Source organism: Cibotium barometz, chromosome 18 (genome assembly GCF_041138505.1).
Source record: "Cibotium barometz isolate CiBa-2024 chromosome 18, ASM4113850v1, whole genome shotgun sequence".
NCBI lineage: Eukaryota > Viridiplantae > Streptophyta > Polypodiopsida > Cyatheales > Cibotiaceae > Cibotium > Cibotium barometz.
The window spans coordinates 46,022,306-46,047,093 of NC_141063.1; the positions used below are offsets into that span (position 1 = coordinate 46,022,306).

At 45.3% G+C, this 24,788-nt stretch overlaps 1 protein-coding gene across 4 annotated transcripts in view; it reads left to right on the forward strand.

Annotated features, from left to right (window-relative positions):
* The window catches only part of LOC147629400 (AT-rich interactive domain-containing protein 6-like), a 124,469-nt gene that overhangs the window by 73,951 nt on the left and 25,730 nt on the right, over positions 1 to 24,788 (forward strand). For 2 of the 4 annotated variants that reach the window (XM_086812655.1, XM_086812656.1), the window contains exons 3-8: positions 10,496 to 10,548; positions 10,654 to 10,699; positions 17,754 to 17,876; positions 24,036 to 24,152; positions 24,272 to 24,320; positions 24,460 to 24,749. In XM_086812655.1, the coding sequence (XP_086668781.1) occupies positions 10,496 to 10,548; positions 10,654 to 10,699; positions 17,754 to 17,876; positions 24,036 to 24,152; positions 24,272 to 24,320; positions 24,460 to 24,749 (678 nt within the window). The remainder of the gene's footprint in view (positions 1 to 10,495; positions 10,549 to 10,653; positions 10,700 to 17,753; positions 17,877 to 24,035; positions 24,153 to 24,271; positions 24,321 to 24,459; positions 24,750 to 24,788) is intronic. The other 2 variants (XM_086812659.1, XM_086812658.1) reach the window with 1 other exon arrangement.

Sequence of the window (24,788 nt, forward strand, 5' to 3'; positions counted from 1 at the left end):
CACACACTCATGCCTTATGAGTTGACTTATCCCCACAACTCTCTCTCTCTCTCTCTCCCTTCTCTGTGTGTGTCTCCCACATGTGAAACCCTAACTGTTTCTCCTCTTTAACTGGTATCAGAGCTAAGAGGTAAGCTCCTGAGTCCTGCCAAACTGCCTCTCTATTCCTGTGTTGGACAAGCAATTGGGGGCCAACCCATCACCAGAGCTGTGCGAACTCAGGCGATAGCACCACTGAAGCGAAAGCAGCGCCATAGGCAAGAAGCGATGAGCATCAAGTAGTCAATGGTGCGGTGAGCGTGGAAGGTCGCAGGCAGGCGTGTAACGAAGGGGTGTCAGCGCTGAACGTTAGACGGCGTAGAGCTACCGGTCGGAGGCGCCGTCAACGAGCGAACACGTACGAAGGCAAAACGCGTTGGTCGTCGGCTGGCGGGCGGACCTTTACGCGTGGTCGCTTAAACTCTGCCGTGGCCGTTTTTCGCCACACTCCAAACTTGTCAAGCCTCACCTGTGTTCCGCGAGCTACGCGTGTTACGGGACAGTCGTGAGGCGTTGCTGCAGTCCCGCCACTGTTGCCACACCGCACTTCATCACTGCGAGAGAAGCCATAGCTTGTCCGTCTGGTCCTTCGCCTGCCCAAACTGGTCCTTCGCCTGCCCAAACACAGCCACGTATGTGACCAGCCCAAGCCCCACTACAGAATCAACATCACAACAGCAGCAAAAATCATCAAAATTCAGCCTGCAAATTGAAGAAAAATCAGAAATTACAAGGTATTTTCCTCAATTTTTTTTGGGGATTTGCAATTGAGCAAGTACAATCAACAATTGAGCAGATACAGGTGTCGAATTGCTCAATTTTGAGCAAAATTGGCAAAATTGGGTGACATTGGTCACAATCAGGATCAATTTGCAGGAAATTGGTCACAATCAGGATCAATTTGCAGGAAATTGAATGTCGAAATTTGGGGCTTTTGATGTAATTGTGCAATTAAGCACTCATACATGCTGTATGATGTGAAAAGTCGCACATTTGGGCAAAATTGCAGCAAATTGCAGTGCAAATCAAGGGGCTTTTGTGCCGATTTGGTTGATTTGCATGCAGGCGATCGCATTTGATGCTGTGGATAATGTGTTGATGCCTTACAAGCACTCAATGTGCCTGTGAATCAAGGGGCTTTCATGTATTTGATGTATATGTGGCCAGGGAAAAGCACTATGAAGACTCTGGATGCCTTCGTGTGTGTCAATGTACCATGTATGATCAGCAATTGATCTTAAATCAAGGGGCTTTTCAAGTTTTCATGCTTGTTAAGCTTGGCAAAGCAGCAGTGAAGACTCTTACGCCTTGAACCCTCAGAAATCCACTTGCAGTCAAGGGGCTTTTGCCCAATTTCTGTCCGGGACAGTTGTATGCAGTGGTGGGGACACTCAAGGCCTGAATTTCACTCACTTGGACAGCTAGGAGAGCATTAATTGCTACTGTACCTGCTGGTACAGTTTTGGTACAGATTTGTACAACTTTTGGCATGGCTGTACAGTGATTTGAGTGTGATTAGGGTTCATTTTCAGCTGCTGTACCTGCCGGTACAGATTTGGTACATCATTGGCAAGCATTTGGTACTGTTGTACAGTGCTTTGGAAGGGCAACAGAGCACATTTATGGTGCTGTCATAAACCTGCAGCAACCAGATTTTGGTGATTTCATCACCTTAAGTGGGAGGAAAGTCGAATTCTTGCTTCCGCAGTGGGAGTCAAAGCTTGGGAGAACATTTGTGAGCACTTTGTGTGCTTTGGGTGCAGTGTTTGCACATCTTGGGTGCAGTGTTTGCACATTTGCAGGGAGTCAGGCATTAAAGGTTGCATATTGCTATGGCAACCACAGGTGAGAGCTCTTCATTGCTTCACATCAAGAAGCTTGAAGGCTCGCATAATTATGATATTTGGCAAACCCAGTGCTACAATGTGTTGCTCCAGAAAAAGCAGCACAAGCCTATCAAAGAAAGGGGTGTGATGCCCGCTTCTCTTACTGCTGAAGAGTGGGAAGATATGGATGAGCTGGCAAGATCTACTATCATGTTGTCTGTGTCAGACTCATTACTTTTCAGCATTCGTGAAGAGAAGACAGCTTGGGGAATGTGGCAGAGATTGCAGGACTTGTATGCCCAACAAAGTGCCTCAAGCAAAGTGTATTGGTTGAAGAAACTCATAGGTCTTCAGATGAAGGAAGGGGCGTCTATGACAGCCCATCTAAATGAGTTTAATGGTATTGTCAGCCAGGTCATTAATCAAAAGTTGGCAATGGACGATGAGTTCAAAGCCACTTTTCTGTTATGCACTCTGCCAGAGAGTTGGGATACATTCAGGACAGCCACTAGCAATTCGCATGCTATGCTGTCATATGCAGATGTTGAGGGTGCTCTTCTTCAAGAAGAGATGAACAGGAAAAACAACTCTGTTGGAAAGTCCAATGCAATGAATGCACGTGGGAGATCCCAGCAAAGGGGGAAAAGCCAAGAAAGGGGAAGGAGCAAGTCTCGCTCCAAAAAGGATTTGGAATGCCATTATTGTGGCAAGAAGGGACACATTAAAAAGCAATGCTACAAATGGAAAAATGATCAAAAAGAAAAGGGAAAAGGCAAAGACAAAGAGAAAGATGAAGCCAAAGATGTAAAGCCAAAGGGCAAAAGTGGAGTCAAGATTGAAGAAATCAATGTGTCACATGCAGGTGGCAGTGAGGATGAGGTCCTCTTTACGTCTTCACTTGATGCCCATTCACTTCTTACAGGTGGTCATGGTATGCACTCATGGATCATTGATTCAGGTGCCTCCTTTCATGTCACAGGTTGCAGAGACTTGTTTGTCAGGTATACTGCTGGCAATGAAGGAGTGGTTTATTTGGGTGATAACCATGCATGCAAGATTCTTGGCAGAGGTGATGTGAGGCTTGTGTTTTCAGATGGCTCACAGCTTATGCTCCATGATGTCAGGCATGTGCCTGAGATCAAGAAGAATCTGCTTTCTACTGGACAGCTTGATGATGCTGATTATGTTACCACATTTGGTAGTGGAAAGTGGAAGATTAGTAAGGGCTCACTGGTTGTTGCCAGAGGCTCTAAGGTGGACACTCTTTATTTCATGCATGCAGGTGTTTGTCACCATGCTAATGTAAATGCAACCGAGCTGCCGGAAATCTCTATGTGGCATAGCCGGTTGGGACACATGAGTGTCAAAGGAATGGAACAATTGTCTCGTTTGGGTTACTTGCCTTCTCTAAAGTTTTCAAGTTTTCAGTTTTGTGAGCATTGTATATATGGTAGGCAACTACAGTGCCCCCACAAGAAAGCTCTTGGACAGAAAGATGCTCAGTTAGAGCTTGTGCATACAGATGTATGTGAGATGCCTCAGCTTTCTTTGGGAGGGGCAAAATATTTTGTGTCTTTTATAGATGATGCCACACGCAAGGTGTGGGTCTATCCTCTTCGTTTGAAGAGTGATACATTCTCAGTGTTTCAGAAGTTTGTTGCTCATGTTGAGAATCAAATTGGCAAAACACTGAAGGCTTTGCGTTCCGACAATGGTGGAGAGTATATGTCCAAACAGTTTCAGGACTTTTGTGACGCTAAAGGCATCAAGAGGGAGCTCTCTACTCCTTATGATCCTCCACAAAACGGGACAGCAGAGAGGATGTACAGGACCATTCAGGAGAAGGTCCGTTCTATGTTGTCACATGCTGCATTACCTCATGGTTTTTGGGCTGAAGCTGTTATGACAGCCGTTCACCTTATAAACAGGTCACCTAACACGAGGCTTGGTGGGAAAGTGCCAGAAGAAGTATGGACAGGGAAGCCTCCGTCATACAAGCACTTGAGAGTGTTTGGTTGCGTTGCGTACGTGCACATACGCAGGGAAATGCGCACCAAACTTGATCCTAAGTCTCACAAATGCATATTCCTAGGATATGGTGACAGAGGTGAAATGGGGTATAGACTTTGGGATCCCGTGAATAGAAAGATCATACGCAGCAATGATGTCATTTTTGATGAAACATGCATGTATAAGGAGCCTGCAAGGCAACAGGAGCCTGGCAGAGTCATCTTTGATGATGATGGACATCATGGACAACAACAAAGGGCTGTAAATCAGCCATTACAGCAGGAAAACCAGCCCTTAAATGGTGCTGAAAATGGTCCAAATGGACAGCCAGAGATGGCAGAAGATATCCCTATGGATATACCACAGTTAGAGGAGATACCAGGCATGATATTTCAGCCTTATGGCATGGAACAGGAGCCACCAATGGGTGATATGCAGGCTGGACAGCAACCTGCAAATGATGGTCATTGGGTACGGAGGTCCACAAGACCCTCCAGAGCCCCTGACAGGTTTGTTCCAGGGGTTGACTACTTGATGCTCACTGACTGTGGGGAGCCCTCATGTTATAAAGAGGCTTTACAGAGGGCAGACAAAGCTCTATGGGAGCGTGCCATGAAGTCAGAGATGGATTCTCTGCATAAAAATGAAACATGGAAGTTGGTGCATTTGCCTGCAGGCAAGAAAGTTTTGCCATGCAAGTGGGTATACAGGCTCAAAGTTGCACCAGATGCAAAGCCAAGATACAAAGCCAGGTTAGTGGCTAAGGACTTCAAGCAGGAATATGGTGTGGACTTTGAGGAGATCTTCTCTCCAGTGGTCAAAATGACCACACTTAGAGCTGTGTTAGCTTTGGTTGCACATGATGATCTGGACTTGATTCAGATAGATGTGAAGACTGCTTTTCTTCACGGTGATCTCCATGAGGAGATATATATGCAGCAGCCAGAGGGTTATGCAGTGAGTGGAAAGGAGAAGCTTGTATGCAAGCTGAAAAAGAGTCTTTATGGGCTCAAACAGGCACCAAGAGAATGGTATCATAAATTTGATACATTCATGAAATCTCAGAAATTCAGGAGAAGTGACATAGATCACTGCTTGTACACCAAGAAAGCTTTGGATGGCAGTCTATTGATCCTCATCTTGTATGTTGATGATATGTTGATTGCCGGGAAATCTCGTAAGGAGATGGATACCTTGAAGCAGAGGCTGCATCAAACCTTTGATATGAAGGATTTGGGTGATGCAAACCACATTTTGGGTATGCGGATACTTCGGGACAGAAATCAGCATGTGTTGTATTTGTCTCAGAAGGAATACATTGGCAAAGTTTTGCAGAGGTTCAATATGGACGGGGGGAAGAAGACTAGTACTCCTTTGCCTCCATATGTGAAACTCAGTGCTATGGACAGCCCACAGTCAGATAGAGACAGGGCTGATATGGCCAAGATTCCGTATGCTTCAGCTTGTGGCAGTCTCATGTAATGCCATGGTTGCTACTAGGCCGGACATTGCATTTGCAGTGGGAGTAGTTTCTAGATACATGGCCAACCCTGGCAAGAAGCATTGGGAAGCAGTGAAAGGTGTCATGAGATACCTGAAGGGCACACAGGATATGTGCATATGCTTTGGCAAACAGGATGCATTAGTGCATGGTTACACGGATTCGGATTATGCCGGTCATCCAGATAACCGGAAGTCTACTACCGGTTATGTGTTTACATTCACAGGAGGTGCTGTGTCATGGATATCCAGGATGCAGAAGTGCACTGCCTTATCTACTACAGAGGCCGAGTATATTGCAGCCACAGAGGCTTGCAAGGAGGCATTATGGCTATCTCGGTTAGTGGTTGATTTGGGCTATACAGGGGATATTCCATTGTTGCATTGTGACAGTCAGAGTGCCATTCAGTTGGCAAAGAACCCTGTTTTTCATGCAAAGACGAAGCATGTGGATGTGAAGTATCACTTCATCAGAGAGGTGATAGAGAACAAGCAAATTCAACTTGTTAAGATTCATACAGATGACAACCCGGCTGATCTGTTGACAAAGAGTTTGCCTCCGGAGCGGTTTGCTCATTGCAGACACTTGATGGGCATTGGATGAGGCCAGTTTCAGCCTTGATATGGCCTTGTATATTATCATGTACATGCTGATTTTTTCTTTTCCTTTACTTAAGGGCACTTTGCCTTTAAGTGGGAGGTTGTTGGGGTAAAGGCGTTATGCCCACCCTTATAGTGTGTACAAGCCCATAAGTTATAGTACATAGTACACTTAGTACATTAAAAGTACTAAGTGCACTATGTGTACTAGTGCAATATACATGTCACACACTCATGCCTTATGAGTTGACTTATCCCCACAACTCTCTCTCTCTCTCTCTCTCCCTTCTCTGTGTGTGTCTCCCACATGTGAAACCCTAACTGTTTCTCCTCTTTACTCATCACTCTGTTCCTCTCAATGAGAGAGAGGTAACCCCGTGGAGCAGACTGATCATACTGAAAAGGTGGCAACCGCTCAATGTCTATACCATGATGTGAGAACCATTGTAGCATCTGTGCATACTAGGATCCAGTGTGTCCAGCCTCGGCCTGTCTGGATGCCTCAAAAGCTCGGCGGGATAATCTCTCCATGGGCATCTCCCTCATCCTGTATATAAAGGAGATCGTATGGAACAATGCCTCCACTGCCATAGGTGGTGCAGCAAACTCAGCTCGAACAATGTCGTGCGGGATGGATGGTTTGCTGCGTATCATCCTTGAGAGCATCAAGATCTGTGGTCTCTCCAGCTGTACCCATGTGGAGGCTGCAAGCCCTGGTGCCCAAACCGCTACTGCATACATCAAGGCTGGTGTCACTAATGTATCAAAGAGCCACCCCTTCGTGCGGGGTTCTTGAAAATGTGCGTGATGACACTGACGCTCAAGGCCAGCAAGAGCTGCATACCCCCGGGTCACTCTGTCTTGAACTGCCTGAGCCATGGAGAAGCGTCCAGCTGAGCTAGTAAATGTGATGCCAAGGTAAACATAAGAGCTCACCACCTCGACCCGCCCTCCTGCTAATGTGAGAGTAGTGTGGCTCCTGACTGCGGGTGAAGTGTGGAAGATCATAACCTTGGTTTTCCCAAGGTTCACTGTGAGCCCCTGATGTGCGCAGAAGTCATCAAGAGCCACAAGGTGTCTTTGAAGCCCAACCTGCGTGTCGGATACCAAGACGATGTCATCAGCATAAAGCATAACATGGACAATAATACCTGATAGCTCAACCCCAGAGCCTCCTCCCTGTGTGATGTAATCGACCACCTCATCAATATAGAGCCCAAAGAGCGTGGGGGAGAGCGGGCACCCCTGCTTCACACCAATGGTGCTAGCAACTGTGTCGGACAAGCCTCCTGGGCATCGGACTCTCCCAAAGACCTACTCATATAGCCCGTATATGCCCCACATCATGTCTGAAGGTATGCCTAGTGTTTGTAGTCGCTGAAAGAGGCGCTCTCTGGGCACAATATCAAATGCCTTGCGGAAATCCACAAAGCAACAATAGAGCCGTTGCCTCCGTGCCTTGGCCTGATCAATCAGGCACCTCAATGTAAAAATGTGGTCGATGGTCGAGAGAGAGAGAGAGAGAGAGCCTTGAGGAATGAGAGAGAGAGAGAGAGAAAGAAAGAAAGAAAGAAAGATATATTAACGTCTACGAGAGGCCAAAGTCGGCCTATGAGACAAAAAATAATACAACTGTGTTCTTCCGGTCATCGGAAGAAAAGAAACAAAAAAAAAAGTGTGCATGTGTCTGGATACAACCATGAATCATTATGGATCGGTGGAGCCCATATACAAACAATATAAGGGGGGTGGGGATGTGGAGCCTAGGCCCTAGAGCTTGGAACTTGGAAGTTGGAAGAGAGAAGAAGCTTGAGGCTTGAGAGTTGTGAACTTGTGTGTGCTTGTAGCCTCGTAGAGGCTTGTTCTTATATAGATAGGCAAGAGAGAGAGAGAGGAAAGCCTCAAGGGCAAGAGAGAGAGAGAGGGCCAAGCCTCAAAGAGCCAACAGCCATAAACGGCCAGAAACGGGCAGGCAAAATGGCTCTCTACCGTCCCCGCACAGCGCCGTCCCCGACCGCCGTCCCCGTCCCTGCGCTGTCCCCATCGCCGTCCCCTGTGAGAAACGTTTCGTGGGGGACGTCCGTCCGTCCCCGTCCTTGCGCCGTCCCGAATCGCCATCCCGGCGTTCCAAGCCTCCGTCCCCTCTGTCCCCTCTATGACTATGAGCACTTCATATGCAGAGGCTTCGTATATTATGAGATTCGAGGGAGGTTCCACTGTCTCTTCAAAGAGGGTTTTGGACCCTTATCCAAGATCATAGACTACCTAGATGAGCGGTGCCTGGGCCTCTTCCTACTAGAGCTTCATCGCCACAGAGACTCATTGATTAGGGAGTCCAGACCCCATGGGAGACATCCACCCTGGCCCCAAGTGACCATGACACAGTTCTTCCGACCACGAGAGGATGCCCCACCAGCCATGGATGACATTTCCCACACACTCTTGAGTGCATGACCCCCCCCCCCCCCGACCCCACTTTGGCGCGACTTTGGACCGGGCCACGGCACTGCAGCAAGCCCGATGCCCCAGCTCGCGAGCAACATAGACATCAGCCCCAGCTTGAGGAGATTTTGGAGAGGCACAGAGCCACCTTCCCACGCTCGATGGATCTGCAGAGCCTTCTATAGGTTAACCCCATGCCCGATGGATCTGCAGAGCCTTCTATAGGTTAACCCCATGCTCGATATCCTTGAGGCTTGACGGCCCCCTCCCCCTACCAGGGGGTTAGCTCCATAGGTTGTACGATGATGATGTTCCCACTTTGTATCATATGGCTCGGATTTGACATTCCACGCTCATAGCTTTAGTCTTTGTTTTCTTTTGTACCACGATGAGATTACATGGACACTGTTGTATCACTTTTGGTCTCATAGACCCATTGGGTCCATTATCAGGAGTAGACGCCCGACTGGCAGGGAGTCCACACATAGACAGATTACTGACTTCTTTAGAGGGACTACCCGGGAGGACACAGTCGATAGCCCAGCAGCAGGCACCCCGTGGGACTCTAGTTGAGAGAGCTATCCAGTTGGGCAGATCCAGACGCTCGAGGGTTCGCGGATCCTCACATCGGAGATGGTGCCTACACCAGAGGATTCAGAGCATCATTGCGAGGCATCAGGCTCGTCCGACCAGGCATCTCACTATGGCAGATATCCAGGCCATCCGGCAGAGACCCATGCTAGAGCTCCTAGGATGATTACCACTCCAGCCATATACTGTTGTACTCATTGTCACTTTTGTACTCCCCCATATTCATGTATTCATGTATCCATGTACTCATGTACCCCATTTTGACTAGTAGCATTAGCTTCCCACTCTCCCTAGTTGTTGCTTCCGGATGCTCCCTACTGATGTATTGTAGGGCTAGATACTTACCTTCAGTTCTTTCTTTTCTTTTCCAGACAGTGTATCAGATGTCACATGGTTGTAACTTTGGTCTCATAGGTCACTTTGGCCTTTTGAAGACGTTAATATAACATTTCATTTCTCTATCTTTATCTCTTGGACACGTGGTTGAATCTGTCATTGCACGCTCCGTTGGGCTTACAAATCTCCAAGGGGGAGAGAGATGAAAAATGTATAACGATGGGTATACCTTATATAGACTCCCATGATGCAACTCGGCCTGAATAGATGCTGTCAGCCAGAAGAAAAGCCTACAACGGATGTAAATTATCATAAAATGCTATGTTTTCATGCATGTGACTGTCGGGTTATTGACGTGGCACCCCTGGATGCTGGCCAACTGGATATACTGCTAATGCTTGCCGAGTGGGTGGTAGTGCTCCCTAAATGAATGCCTAATACTGCTACCTAATGTGGGGTTAGATGTGAGCTTTAGCCATGTGACGCTGTGTGCATGTGACATTAAGCAAGAGGGGATGTCATGTGCAACAATTAGTTTGGTGAATGCGGACATAATCCTATAGTCTAGGGGAAATTTTGGACCACTTTGGGCAGCCTAAGCATGTGTAAACTAGCTTGGCCAAGGGGCCAAGGGCTCCCCAACATAAACATGATAATGCCTTTTATGGGCTTGTAAAAGGCTGAACGGAGTAAGGAATCTGCCTATAAATAGGACCCCTTACTCTTCATTCAAAACATCTTCTACAAGCCTTTTTGGAGCAGCGAAGAGAGAGAAGATCAAATCAAGGAAGTAACAGATTCTGCCTTGTGACAACAGATTGCAGCATTGGAGCAGCAAGTACAGTTAGTTCTAAGCATTTGTAGCTTAACGCACATCAAAGAGCCAAGATCAAGTCCAGATCTGAATAATCATTGTAAATTATCTTGATTATTTATGCAGTTAATACATATAGTAGATCAGATCTTCTCTTCTGTCTGTGTGTATTCAATTTGTGCATCTTAATCAGTGTTAGTGTCTGTTAACTAGTTGAATAACCAGTATGCTTCTGCATGTGTGTAAAAATAAGAATGTTTCTTATGAGTAACTTTGAATACTTTTGAGGTGAGTTCACTTGCGTTGAACTCTTCCATGTGCTCTTTTTTGGATGAAGGTTACAGCTGGCAAGCTATGGCGTCAAGTTGGGGATACGTTCAAACCTCCCAAGTAATAATTTTTATTATTGGATGTATGTCTGGGAGACTGAGTTCAACTTTACCCTTTTTTTCTTGTTCATGTTGTGATGAAAAGGGTGTTGCTCTTGTTTTACAGGTCATGTACAACTGTGTCGTGGTCATTTCGTGGATTTTATGAAAAGGTAAGCATGAAATTTCTTGTAGATGATAAACATGGATCATAATTAAGAAGTGGGCACGTTTTTTGAGAGCATGCTTACTGTGTGTGTGTGTGTGTGTGTGTGCACACACACGTGCCGTGGGTTGAAGTTGATGTTTCTTTGACATCTTTGGTGCGTGTTGAATCTCATAATTCTTTGTGTATGTGGTCAGCCAATTGTGTTTAAGCTGAGCCATTGGTTTTATTTAGTCTTTTGTATGTAGGCTGAATCTCATTCATCTTCACCATGCACAAAGGGGCATCCAAGGGAGATGACACATGAAGTGGAACTCTAGTAACTAACTTAACTGAAAATGTAGCACAGCTAAGGGAGTCATGTGACTTGATCTTATCAAAAAGTTGGACTAGTTTTCTGGTTAGGGAGTTAAGGAACGAAGTACTTAATGCTCGCTGTCCTTGTATTATTTTGGCATAGTTGGCCCATTGGAGTAAAAGACCTTGTTAGGCATTGAATGAGTTCATGTTAGCAGGGGTCAAGATTGGGAGCATGTATTTTTGCTTGCTCACAAGGTCGAGAAGAGCCTCGAAGAGAGTTAACATCTTGGTCAGTGTGAAGGCTCTTGAGTGAGTGTAATATCTTGGATCACAACAGCTTTACAAGGTGGTTAATGGCTTATCATGAAGGGAATAAACTAGGATTAATCATGGAGGGTCATAGTGGATTAGAGCCATGGATTAACATAAAGATGATGACTAATGAGATATGATTAAGAACTTGATCACATTAGCATAATTAGAGCTAGATGATGATAATAGCACACGCCTATTTTCCATCAGGTCCATGCCTCTTAAATAGGCTTGTGGACACAAGGATTAGAGTGTTTAGGTGCTAAAAGTAGTCTCCTTGATTTGTGGATCTAGATACCCTTTCCTTGTCCACCAAGTCAACATTGGTGGCTAGTATTCAAGGCCCTTGTCCACTTGCATAGACGTGGATTCCTTCACCTCTTACTAGCTTTTACATTGCTTGGATTTACTCTAAGGTGCACTCTTTTTAGGCTCATTATTACACGGCTTTCATTTCTAAGGTTTTGGGCTTTACACCATGGACATTTAAATGGCTCCCCCTTACATGGGTGTCACTTGATTTTTCCCAACAATCTCCTCAAGTGATATCCATCCCTCTAGCATATATAGCTTCAATCTATTTTTGTTTTACATAGATTTTCATTATCTTAGCTTGGGTAATGCTTTACACAAGGTAGGAAGGGGGGGTGGCCTTATGGCCAATCATCATGAGCTAGGTCAGCCTCTTCTGGTGAGCTAGAGGCCTTCTCCATTTTCTCTTCTTCATGTGCAAAGCTGGCATGAGTTTGTTCTTTTTTTTTGAAGTAGCAATCCTTCTCCAATTGATTGGTCGTGTCTCAATAGTTGCACTCATTTTACCCTCTGCTTTTGTTGATGGCCCTTGTAGGAACCTTTGGTTAACTAAGCTTGTTTTGGTGCATGTGTTGTCTTTTCCTTGATCCTCCTTTCCTCTTCTAAGAGGCCAACAACAACTCGTTTAAAGGTTGGGCTAGGCAGGTTTTTGTAAGTGGAAACCACAGTCCCATATGGCTCATTAGGTACACTCTTGAGTAGAGCTTCAATAGAATCCTCCTCATCAATGGGTGCTCTAATTGATGCTAAGTTATTCCATCAAGCTCTTCATGTAGTTCAGGTGAGAAGAGAAATCTTAATTTTGTGACATATCCAAACCAAAGAATTTGATGCAATTTAGAAAATTTTAGCCCTAGAGAATTTCTCTAACTCATCCCATGCATCCTTTGATGTGTCCTTGCTTGCTATATGATGTATTATGTTGTTACCCAGGCCTAATGCAATGATGCTAAGTGCTTTTTCATCCCTTTCAGTCCACACTTTATCCCCCCAGCTGGACAAGGATCTCTCCCACTAACAATAGGAATTCCCTCATAAACATGTATTTGATCCTTGTTTGCCTTGTGAGAAAGCCCTTCCCCATGAACTTATCTATTGGGTATGATGCCATGATGATGCAACGAGGATGGTCTTACCACTTGAGACTCTCAAGGGTAGTGTCAAAACCCTTTACATAGAGATTAGGTGCTTTAATGACACTCCTTAATGACCATTAGTGCAATGCTTTCTCCTAATGACGTAGGCGGAAATGTAGTGTAAGTTGGAGGATACAATTGATTGCTCAAATCAAAGGGGTTTTGCAAAAGAATGATATAGTATGAAATAGCAACTCCCCCATGTCAAGGTTGAACCCTCAATGGTAGGGATTAGTGCATATAATGAGCCTTAATTCACTGTTAAAATGACAGATAACAAAAATATGAGAAAATGGTTGATGCTCACCAACCAGTGGATAGAATGCTTCAAGATTTGATGTGTGTGCTCTCATAGACCCAATTGATGGTTCCTAATAGGGTTTAGCTCCACTCCAAGTGTAGGCGTTGATTTCACAAGTTTTCTCCAGGCAGTTTGTGCTGTCTGTAGAGGCGATTTGACGACGAAATGCTCCAAATCGGTTGATGCCCTTTGATATGGTGGCAAGAGTCCTTGTGGTTGGTTTCAAGAAGAAAGCTACAGAGAAGGAGATCTCAGAGCGGTTTTTTGGCTAAGAGAGAAAAGGTGGTTAATTACTAGTGGTGGGCCTAATCATCTGCTTAATGAGGCTTGGATCAAGATATGCTCTGGCACCAATTGAAGGGAATGGGCTAGGAGTAATCATGGAGGATCATAGTGAAGGCTTATGTAACCACCCAACTGTATCTTGTCCTTAATTCATGGTTATGATCATGTAGCCACTCGTATCTAGTCAAGTACCACCCATGTAGCAACTTCAGTATCTAGCCAAATGTTATCTCAATGATGCACCAGCAGTCATATATTCAGGCAAAAATATACTCAAAGTATTTTGTCCTGCAAAAATTCATGATATGTATCCATTCAGCCATTTATCTGCACGTTAACTTCCTGTGAATTTGATTCCTTTATTATCAGGATTATGTTACTCATGCTCAGGATCTTTCTGATGCTATGATATGGTCTGCATTTTGGAATATTAGGCCTTATCAAGCATCGAAAAAGTTCATTTAACTTGCTTCCATTTTGAGGAGATTGAAATTTCATGCAAGCCAATCAAGCCAAAGGCTTCAAGAAGAGGGGAAAATCCCAAGCACCATGAGGACCCTTGAAAGAGAGTGATAATGTAGATACAGAACCCACCTGGTTTGTCTTATTACTGTTATGTCATGCATGCCTTGTCCTCTTCTTGTAATCTCTTGCAATGTAAACACTTCAGTATTTTGCTAATGCCTTAGTGATGAGATAATTGTGCAACAAATGATGCATACTTGTAATCATACCATAAGGTGAGCTTTGGCATACTAACAGCCTTCTTTTATGCCTAGGAGTCAAATGAAATAACATGATCAGTAGCACAAGCCCTGAGTAGCATGAATTAACTCTCTTTTTTTCCCAGGAAAAAGAACCTACTATTAGTTACCGAGAAAAACAGCCAAATGGCTAAGTACAAACCCATCCCCAAATGGGAAACGAGAGTCAAGATGAACAAAAGGGGAGGACACACTTCTCCTCCAGCTGGCCGCTTTAGGAGGAGAAGGCTATCTCATACAATGGGGGAAGGGGGAAACAACCACACTGGTGGTCTATAATGCCAAGGGGCTCGCCACCACTATTTGTAAGAAAGGGCAGCTAGATCCTCGGGAAGGCCTCCCAACGCTTCCGCATGCAGTCTGAGCCACCGAGCCATGGATTAACATAAACGTGATGACTAATGAGATATGATTAAGAACTTAGTCACGCTAGCATAATGAGAGCAAGATGATGATAATAGCACACGCCTTTTTTCCATTAGATTCATTCTCTTGAATAGGCTTGTGGATACAAGGATTAGATCAATGCCAAGCATGTTTAGGTTAGTGATTAGGTGCTAAAAGTGCTCCCCTTGATTTGTGGATCTAGATGCCCTTTCCATGTGCTCCAAGTTAACATTGGTGGCTAGTATTGAAGGCTTTTGTCCACTTGCATAGGTGTGGATTCCTTTTACATTGCTTGGATTTACTCTAAGGTGCACTCTTTTTAGGCTCATTATTACAAGGCTTTCATTTCTAAGGCTTTGGGCTTTACACCATGGACATTTAAATGGCTGCCCCTAAGATGGACGTCACTTTTTATGCCTTGGTATCTTTATGCAATCTCTTTTATGCTTAGTGCTGGAATGATTCTATTATACCATGAGTAAGTTAATTCATGCTTTCTGTGGGTTGGCAGTGACAGGAGACCTGCCTGGGCCAAGGTGACCTGGAGAGTAATCATTCAGCTGTGATGACGGAGAGGGGGCTGGGGCATCATCTTCAGAGCAGTGCCCTAGTGGGCAAGTTGATTGTTTGAGGTCTTCTTTTGGGTGGTGAGCCTTGGAAGGACTTCCTCCAGGCGAGGATCTCCGCCCGCACCCCGACCTTGGCCTCGGAACATGAGATGGATTTTCATAGAGACGTGGGCACGTGGCTTTAGCCCAGCATTCGAGGACATTTGCAGCCAGTCTCTTGCATGTTTGGGATCATCTAAGGATGGCCCTTCATTAGTCATCTCTAGTAGCCTCCGAGGAGCGCCTCCGACAGCCTGTGATATGGAATCCCATGGTGCGTCTGCCTAGTGGTCACATGCTCTTGGCTCGCCCGCACGTATTGTGGGGAGCTTTGAGCACGGGGCCCACTCGGTCACTTGGAGATTGGCTTACATTCAGACAGCTGTCAGCAGAGGCTCAGGAAGGAGGCCTTAATGGGATCGGGGGCAGAGACAGACTTAGCCTTGACATCGACGACTCCATCCCTCCGGATTGGCTGGCCTTGATACCGGACCCTCCTCCCCCGCAGTGTGGCTAGGAGTGTACCGGGCATGATATGCCCCTGGTAGTTCATGGCATGGATGAGAGCTCTGCCTTACTCACCTTCTCGATTGGGCTCAATGGTAGAGTGGAGAGAGCAGAGACCCCCTTAGAGGACTTGAAGGGATGAACCTTGCAGAGGTTGAGGGTGATTGGTTTTCATGCACATGAGTGGCATATCGACCCTCCACTGGCCAAGGTGGCTAGAGAGAGACTTTGGCGGTTATGGATTTGGGAGGGCCGGCCTCTCACGTGTCTCCAGTGGGACCCAAGTGACTGGACATTGGCAGGATCGAGAGGACAGTCATGAGACGCTTGGCACTCCCTTCTTTGCTTACAGTGCTTGGCTGGGCCATAGGATTCAGATGGGGTGGGCACTCTAGTAGCAGAAGCCCATTGGCAGTCCTAGGGCCTCGTGCTGCACTCTCTTAGATTTTTGGAAGCGGTTGTGGGATAGTTTTGGCGGTGGAAGATCACTCTTTTTCATGTCGTAGGTGGCACATAGGAGCTTAGCAGCTGGCACTTGGTTGGCCATTGGGGGTAGACCAGCATTATGTTAGAGGTGTGGCCATCCCCAAGAGTCTTAGCGTCATTGTCTTTGGGATTGCCTGAAGGCTTAGCAAGTTTGGTAGAGGATCCTACGCATTTTCACTATGGATTGGGCCCCCGCCCATATTGTTATGTGGGGCACAGTTACTTGGGCCACTGAGGCCACGATCATCATGCCATATGAGGAGGGACTAGCCCTTGAGTGGTATTTTTATAGTGCCAGTTCTAGCTCCTCCTACAGGTCGCTGGACTCTAGTTTCTAGCGAGAGATGGGAGATTCGCAGCAGTATTGTTGCGTGGCATATATGGAGAGCGTGATGTAGTGAAGCCATTGAAGGCATCCTCACCCTGCCAGTGGAGTCTTTCCGGAGCATCTGGCTCGATATCATTCATACCCTACGAGGTCAGTGTGGGGGCAGCTTCAAGGGTGGGTATCATAGCTGCATGACAACCCCGTTTGCATGGCCGAAAGTGTGTTTTCCACATTTTCGACTTGCATAAATGTTTCATGTTTTGTCAGCTTTGCCTCTTCTAGATTGGGCTACAGTAGGCAGCAGCCAAGGGCGACAGAGCAGAGGTACTATGGCACGAGCAAGAAGCTGAATAAATTCATCAATAGTAACCTTTATATCAGTGTGATTATATGCAAGTGATTTTAGATTAGTCTTTCGTAAAACTTGCTTATGACTTCCTATTCAGGATATCCTTAACGTGAGCCTAAAATTCTGCTGCTGCTGCTGTAAATTTTTGTAGATGAGATGAACAGGATTTATGCCACCTACTATTGTACAGATCTCTTGTTGCTGATTTGCAGTCATCGTGTGCTGTATTGTACTGCATGTGAGCTATGTGGACAATTTTTTTTTTCTGGGAATACGTGGACAACTTTTTAGAGCCATCACATTGGGATTTTTTGTTACAGAAGGTAACAAGCTGAAAGGGAATAGGAGTGGTGTCAATGGTTTTTATGAGAGAGAAACAAAATTCACATTCAATCCATAAGGAGTTTAAGCCTGAGCTGTTCTTGTACCAGATCCTAGAAACTCGGGTACAAGGTTAGGGTTACATGATGAGATTACACACAGCACGTGATAACATGAAGAGGGGTTAGTGGTGAACTGAATACAATTGAGGGGTTACTATTTTAATTTTAATGTTTTGGTGGAAAACCTTAATCTTTTCTGATGAGGTGCCCACATACTTGGGACTTTTGATTGATCAGCAGACTATGTATAATTGTCAAGTAGTTTCATGACACCAGCCTGGCTTATAATTTCTCTTATACCATGCCATTTCGCATGGACTGCTGGATGGATAGTGTAGCCTGGTGATAGGGCATCTAGAATGCTCATTGGACATGATGTGGCATGCAAGCTAGATATGCTAATGTTTCATGGGATCACATTAATTACATGACAATTTTAACATTTCATTTTTTTTTCCCTGAAAGAGGATTGGCATAGATATTTTGATTTGGACTCAGGTCTCTGTATTGGATATGGTTGAAAGCTTCCTATAGAAGCTTAAGACATTATTTATGTTCATAGGTCTGAATAGATGGGTTTTTTCCCCCCATTGTGTGATGCAGGCCCTTCTCGACTATGAACGCTATAAGATGCGTGGAATATTCCCTGGTTCTGGTCAAGGTGTAGCCCAACATGATGCAGGAACAGAAGGTCAAGCTAATGCTGCTCAGCCTAGCACTTCACAGGTATTGATTGTTCTCAACACATATGAGCCTTTTGCAAGGGGTGGCCAATTAGTTGTGAGGTTCCTTGTTAGAACTGTGCTATAATGAGCTCTTGCATGCTAGTGGTGTTTCTTTCATATTCTAGACAAGTTTGTGCGGATTTTATCTTCAACAGCTTAGCTGGAAACTAAACAAAGTCAAATACACAAACAAAAATCAAAGACGAGAACTAAATCTCTTCACTATTTTAACTTTTGCTCATTTGGATATGGCTTACAACTTATATTCAATTGTGACACCATTTCCTCAATGAGTTAAACAAACTTGGTTCTAGGGACAATGGTGAGGATGGTGTCACATGCACTTTGCACTGTAGTGCATGGTGACAAGATGGCTCATCATCATCACTGCAACATTATACATTATTAGCACCTTTTAGGATGATATTTATCATACGCCGTGACCCCATTGTAATCCTCAGTCCAGGATAAGTCAGGCACGAGCTACGTAGGTCATTCTCAGCCTTAGACAGTCAATGAGTCAGTCCAAGTCCCTTAACCCACTTGAAGAGATGCATTTATGCATGTAGAGTGAGTAGAAGCCTTAGAGTTTGCATCAGGACATGTGTGCATTTATGCATAGCATTCATCCCATATGCATGTAGGCCATCTACACCATTGCAGAAGCCTTCAGATATCATCTAGCATTCATCAAAATTTATCGAGTATCATTCCTATAATTTACAACATTTTTTGGGCATTTTTATATCATTTATTTATTTTAGCCAGGACAGATGAGGTCGGCCAGCTCTGTAGCTAGCTGACCTGTAACTTGGTTGAACACAATGCTAATCAATACACTTAAATACACTAAGATTTGATGGACACATGCTCAATACAAGAAGTAATTTGTTGAATCGACAAGAGACACACAATGAGCCGGAACGGTCGACCCCTCCCTCAAATAAAGTTTATTGATCTTGGGAGAATCAAGTACATAGTGTCATGGGCATTTCTGACCAGATTTCCATACCAATGCATATGAATACAGTATTTCAAACAAGTGGTTGTCGATGTAGACTTGCATCTCACACTACCCTCTCAAGTGTCCACGTTCCCTACCATCTGCTCTCTATTATTCCACCAACACATGATAGCAACAATTTGCAAGAGAGCACGTAGGACAAGATAACACTACATAGGGTATGTGATCTTCTAATCCGGTTCCTCCCTCCTGCTACTTGCTTCCATATTTAAGCATAAAAGCTTACCAATTGCAAGTAGGGTCGATGACAGCGGAAGTCTTCGCGATAGAAGTCCTTGGAGTGATGAGATCTTTGATTTGTTGCATTTCCTTGCGACAAAAGTCTTCAAGAGGATGAAGGGAACCTTGGGAAAGCTTCCCCTATGGTTCAACTTGAGAGAAAGAAGGACTGAAATTAGGGTTTTTAGCAAAAAGACCAAAAATTACAGCAAGAAAGAGAGCTGTTTTGCTGAATTTCAGTCATTGGGAGTGTGTAGGAGAGTGATTAGCACCCGGAAACACTCTTGGAAGCTTGAGAAACACCTTAGCAAGCTTGGATATGGAGTTGGGAAGGAGAAAGTGCAGAAAATATAACCCAAATGCCCTCATGAAGGAAGCGCCAATCTCTAGAGAGAGGGGGGAGTGAGGTGGTGAGTTGTCCAGTGTAGGTGGCAAGCAGGTGCTTTGTGGAGCAAGCTTGAGTGGACACATGGGTGGTTACTCGCTTTGTACAAAGGGGATAAGGTTTGAAAGAGGCTCAATTTATTGATTTTGACCTCAATTTGAAATACCTCCAAATTCCAATCAAAGCAAAATGTTCAATTTTGGCAATTCTGCATCAATTTGAGAAATTTGCAGATGGTCAAATCCCCAAATTTGTGTACCTGCAAATGTTTGATATTTGTTAAAGCAAATCTATTTACCTGCATAGTCGGTACACAGGAGGCAAGCAAGTACACGTGGGGGCACCTTGTTGATGAGGTGCCTTGGGCACGGGCTTGTAGACGTGGAGGCACACTGCGAGGCGCCGTGGGTAGGTGCTCGTACGGCATGAAGACGACAACGCTGGCAGGCTGGGGATAGCAATGCTGGCGTTGGCGAACTGCAGTGTGGAGGTTGGAGCCGGTGAGGGCGACCAGTAGAGCCGGGTCAGAGCCAGTGTGAAGTGCCGATAGATGGAAGGGCCGACGGTGACGGAGCCGGACGGCAACGACGACGAGCTGTCAGAAATAGGGGACCAAAAGAATGGCGATTTTCGTCAGATGCCACGTAAGGCATAGATGTGGCGGAGCTCCGCCCGCTGTGGAAAGAGCACCGTCGACGGGCAATGGCGGTTCACTCGACACTAGTGCCGTCCCGAAATGGGCCGAGCAGGGCCGGATGGGTGTCGCACAGGAGGCAGGCGTGCAGTGGAGGAGTCGCCACCAAAAGCAGCAGTCGTGGACAGAGATAGTTTGGCGGCCGACGAACAGAGAGGCGGAGGAGCTCGAAGAGCAAGCTCTGATACCAAATGTTGGGACTCACTCTCACAACAAGGTTTCTTGCAGATTAGGGTTAACTACAGAAACAAGAAGCTCACACAAAGAGAGAGAGAGAGAGAAAGAAAGAAAAAAAGTGTATTAACGTCTACTAGAGGCGGAACTCGACCTATGAGACAAATCACAACTGTCAATGTCTTTTGGATGTCAAGAAAAAAAAGGACAAAATGAACATGAAATAAAGTTTGAAATTACTGAGCTAGTGGGGGGGTGTGATGGATGGAGCACTACTGCTAGAGGCTCAGTATGCAACCTATATGCGTTGGGTATACAAGAATGCAATGCAGATCTGTCTAGCTCCAACCAGTACCATAATGGGGGTGTAATATGTGATACATAGGCGATGGCGAGGCAAAAATACCTCGGAGCATGATCTCCGGGTGTGAGTGTAAGTGAGCTAGCCGCTCCTGGATATGGTGCTGATGTCGAGCCCGTATCTCTGTGATCTCCCTCTGATGTAGTTTGGGAGTCTGGTAGCCTGGTAGAGAGAGAAAGAAAGAAAGAAAGAAAGATTTTATTAACGTCTTCCAAAAGACCGAACTCGGCCTATGAGACAAATCAGTGTACCTGTGTGGGGTATCCTCTGTCATCCCAACAAAATGAAAAAGTACTGAACTAAAAAAGCTGAATCTGGGTGTGCAATAAGTACAATGACTGGGGGAGGTGATGGAGCTCTACTACTAGGAGAATGCAAAGCTATATGCATGGAGTATACAATCACAAATGCAAGTCAACCCTTGCATGTTAGTCACATCCATATAATATACAAGCACAAAAGTTATACGGATAGAGTTTCCTTTCACACTTGACGTCCAAGGGGAAAAAACACATGGGAAAAAGTGCCCTTGGTTAAGCCCTGTCCACACGTAGCACTACTATAAGTGAGCAGCTTCGACCTAGCATCTAATCCTCTGGCTGGCATTTCAGGCTTTACCATGAAATTTTGCTTCCCATCATAGTTGTCATGGTACGAAAATATGATACCGTACGAGAAAATATGGTACGATATGAAATTTTGGGATGCTGTACGATAATTTCTTTTTTAAAGAACAATTACAAACTGTAGGTATACATCTGCCACCTCACAAAGAAGGCCTAGGCCATATGTAGTGTGACAGGGCTCAGCTACATGACTTTGTCGGGAGGCCCGAGGGCAGGAGGAGGGTGGGGGCAGGGGGCGCAGGCGAGAGGAATGGGAGGGGGGCGGTGTGTAAGTGAGAGAGGGAGGGCAGCGGGCGGAGGGAGCAGCGCACAGGCGGAGGGAGGAGAGGGGGTGAAGGCTGGGGGGGGGGTGTTGGGGTGGGTGGGGGTGGAGCGTGTAAGTGAGAGAGGGACGGCAGCCGGCGGAGGGGGCAGCGCACAGGCGGAGGGAGGAGAGGGGGTGAAGGCTGGGGGGAGGGGGGGGGTTGTGGGGGACTCACGCTCGACTGTTTTTGCTTTGCAAAGTGGACTGTATCATTCTAACACAACCGCATCTACATACTAAAGTTCACTAAATCATTCTACCCTCAAATCAAAAAGTTTTTAACAAATGCAGCACTAGGTAGGGAGCATGACATTCGTGTGGGGGCATTCTAAACTAGGATTGTAGAGGCAATATGAAATCCAATTTGTATCTGGTCATTGAACCAAGACCGTAGAGGCAATATGCATCTAATTTGTGCATGTTTCACCTAATCCCTTATTGCTTTGGCTTCGAGTTTACCTCCCCTATGGGTGTTGAAATGCCTGCTTTTCTTCATTAAAGCGGTTTTTTTTTGTTTGGGTTTTGGGTTTGGGGGGGGGGGGTGCAAGGGAGATATTGTTAAAGAACTTGCTTTATCTTTTAGTGCCTCGAAAAATCTCCAACAAAGCTTTTGTGAATTCTAACATGCATTTACAGGCATGTTTTGGCGGAGGGAGGAGAGGGGGTGAAGGCTGGTGGGGGAGGGGGGCCGGGCGGGCGCTCACAGCTCACGCTCGACTGTTTTTGCTTTTATGGAAGTAACATTGGTTGCAAAGTGGACTGTATTTACTCAAGGAGGGTGGTTTCTGTGGTCCTAACACAACCACATTAGACATCTACATACTAAAGTTCACTGAATCAGTCTACCCTCAAATCAAAAAGTTTTTTACAAACGCAGCACTAGGTAGGGAGCATGGCATTCGTGTGGGGGCATTCTGAACCAGGATTATAGAGGCAATATGAAATCCAATTTGTATCTGATCATTGAACCAAGACTGTAGACGCAATATGCATCTAATTTGTGCATGTTTCACCTAATCCCTTATTGCTTTGGCTTCGAGTTTACCTTCCCTTTGGGTGTTCAAATGCCTGCTTTTCTTCATTAAAGCGGTTTTTTTTGTTTGGGTTTTGGGTGGGGAGGGGTGTTTGCAAGGGAGATTGTTAAAGAACTTGCTTTATCTTTTAGTGCCTCGAAAAATCTCCAACAAAGCTTTTGTGAACTCTAAGATGCATTTACAGGCATTTTTTGGCGGAGGGGGCAGCGCACAGGCGGAGGGAGGAAGGGGGTGAAGGCTGGTGGGGGAGGGGGGGTGGGGGGGGGTGGAGAGAGGGGGGGTGTGGGGGGTGTGGGGGAGGGGGAGGGTGTGGCTCACAGCTCACGCTCGACTGTTTTTGCTTTTATGGAAGTTAACATTGGTTGCAAAGTGGACTGTATTTACTCAAGGAGGGTGGTTTCTGTGGTCCTGACACAACCGCATCTACATACTAAAGTTCACTAAATCATTCTACCCTCAAATCAAAAAGTTTTTCACAAATGCAGCACTAGGTAGGGAGCATGGCATTCGTGTGGGGGCATTCTGAACTAGGATTGTAGAGGCAATATGAAATCCAATTTGTATCTGGTCATTGAACCAAGACCGTAGAGGCAATATGCATCTAATTTGTGCATGTTTCACCTAATCCCTTATTGCTTTGGCTTCGAGTTTACCTTCCCTTCGGGTGTTGAAATGCCTGCTTTTCTTCATTAAAGCGGTTTGTCTTGTTTGGGTTTTGGGTGTGGGGGGGGGGATGCTGCAAGGGAGATATTGTTAAAGAACTTGCTTTATCTTTTAGTGCCTCGAAAAATCTCCAACAAAGCTTTTGTGAATTCTAACATGCATTTACAGGCATGTTTTGGCTTTGCATGAACTCTATGAAACAAAAAAAAGATGCATTGTGAGGAAAAAGTACTTTGTATAAATAACTCAAGGTTTTGTAATGTTTTACACAAAATTTGAGTATATGAAAATCTGTAAGTTTGGTGTGAGCTCAAAATAAATCACTTGAAACTTTGAAATATTTGGAGAAGGAAACTTTCATCTTTTGATGAGATAAAAAGCTTGAAGTTCTTGAATTGGAACACAGACAAAAACCTTGCAGATGAAGAATGTACAATTTTCTCGTTTTGAGTACTAACTTTCCCCCTCTACGGCCACAACAACAAACACACCCCCCCCCCCCCCCCCCCCCCCCCGCCCCCCCCCCACCTTCCCAAAAAGAAAAACAGCTTTGTGTAAATAAGCTCCATGACAACTTGCTTGTGGGGACAAGGGGTCATATTGGGTCTGACCTAAGTTGAGATTCTTACTTTATCCTCTAGAACCGATGTTTGACATTTTCTTTTCCTGTTTTCAGCCAAGCTTTATGCCAAATTTGGGTCGGGCTAGGCGAGATGCAGCTTCGAGGGCTATGCAGGGATGGCATTCTCAGCGGCTTTTTGGAAATGGAGACGTTGGAGATCCTATTATCAAGGTGATAACACATTATTCACCCTTGGTTGCTTTTGTAGATTGAACCAATGGTTTAATGATCCTGTTTATGTTGAAGCTGTGGAATTGGAGCTAATGCTTTGTGTGTCTCCTTTTTAGCAGGAAAAGGGACTGAACCCTTCTTCTAAGCGTGTGAAACAGATCAAAATGGGTAAAATCAAGCTTTCTAATAATTGAATCTCTATGTTGATAGAGCTAGAGCTCTGAAAGACATGTAGCAGTTTTTGTAAAACAGTTCCTTTTGTTGGTGCATGCATTTTTGTTGATTTAATGTTGAGATTGCTCCTCAGGCCTTCTAAAAAGAAAAAAAGATTCAAGTCTTGAAAGAGCAGTACAGGTTGCCCGTAACAAGGGCTCAAGGCTTCCGTTTCTGGATGGTGGTACTCAAGTGAAGGACGAAAACTGGGAGGAAGGTGGTGATCCTTCCTACTTTTCTGTTCAGAAGAAGAAAACCATAAAGCAAGATTATGCAAAGCAAGGTTGGAAAAGTAGTGGTTTCAACACCTTAAATGGAGATGACATATGGGTGGCTGATGAGGGACCAGAAGCTGATTGGGTGAAGATAAATGTGCATAGAACGGTGAGTTCCAGTGTTCTTTGTTTTCTCTGCATGTAGTTG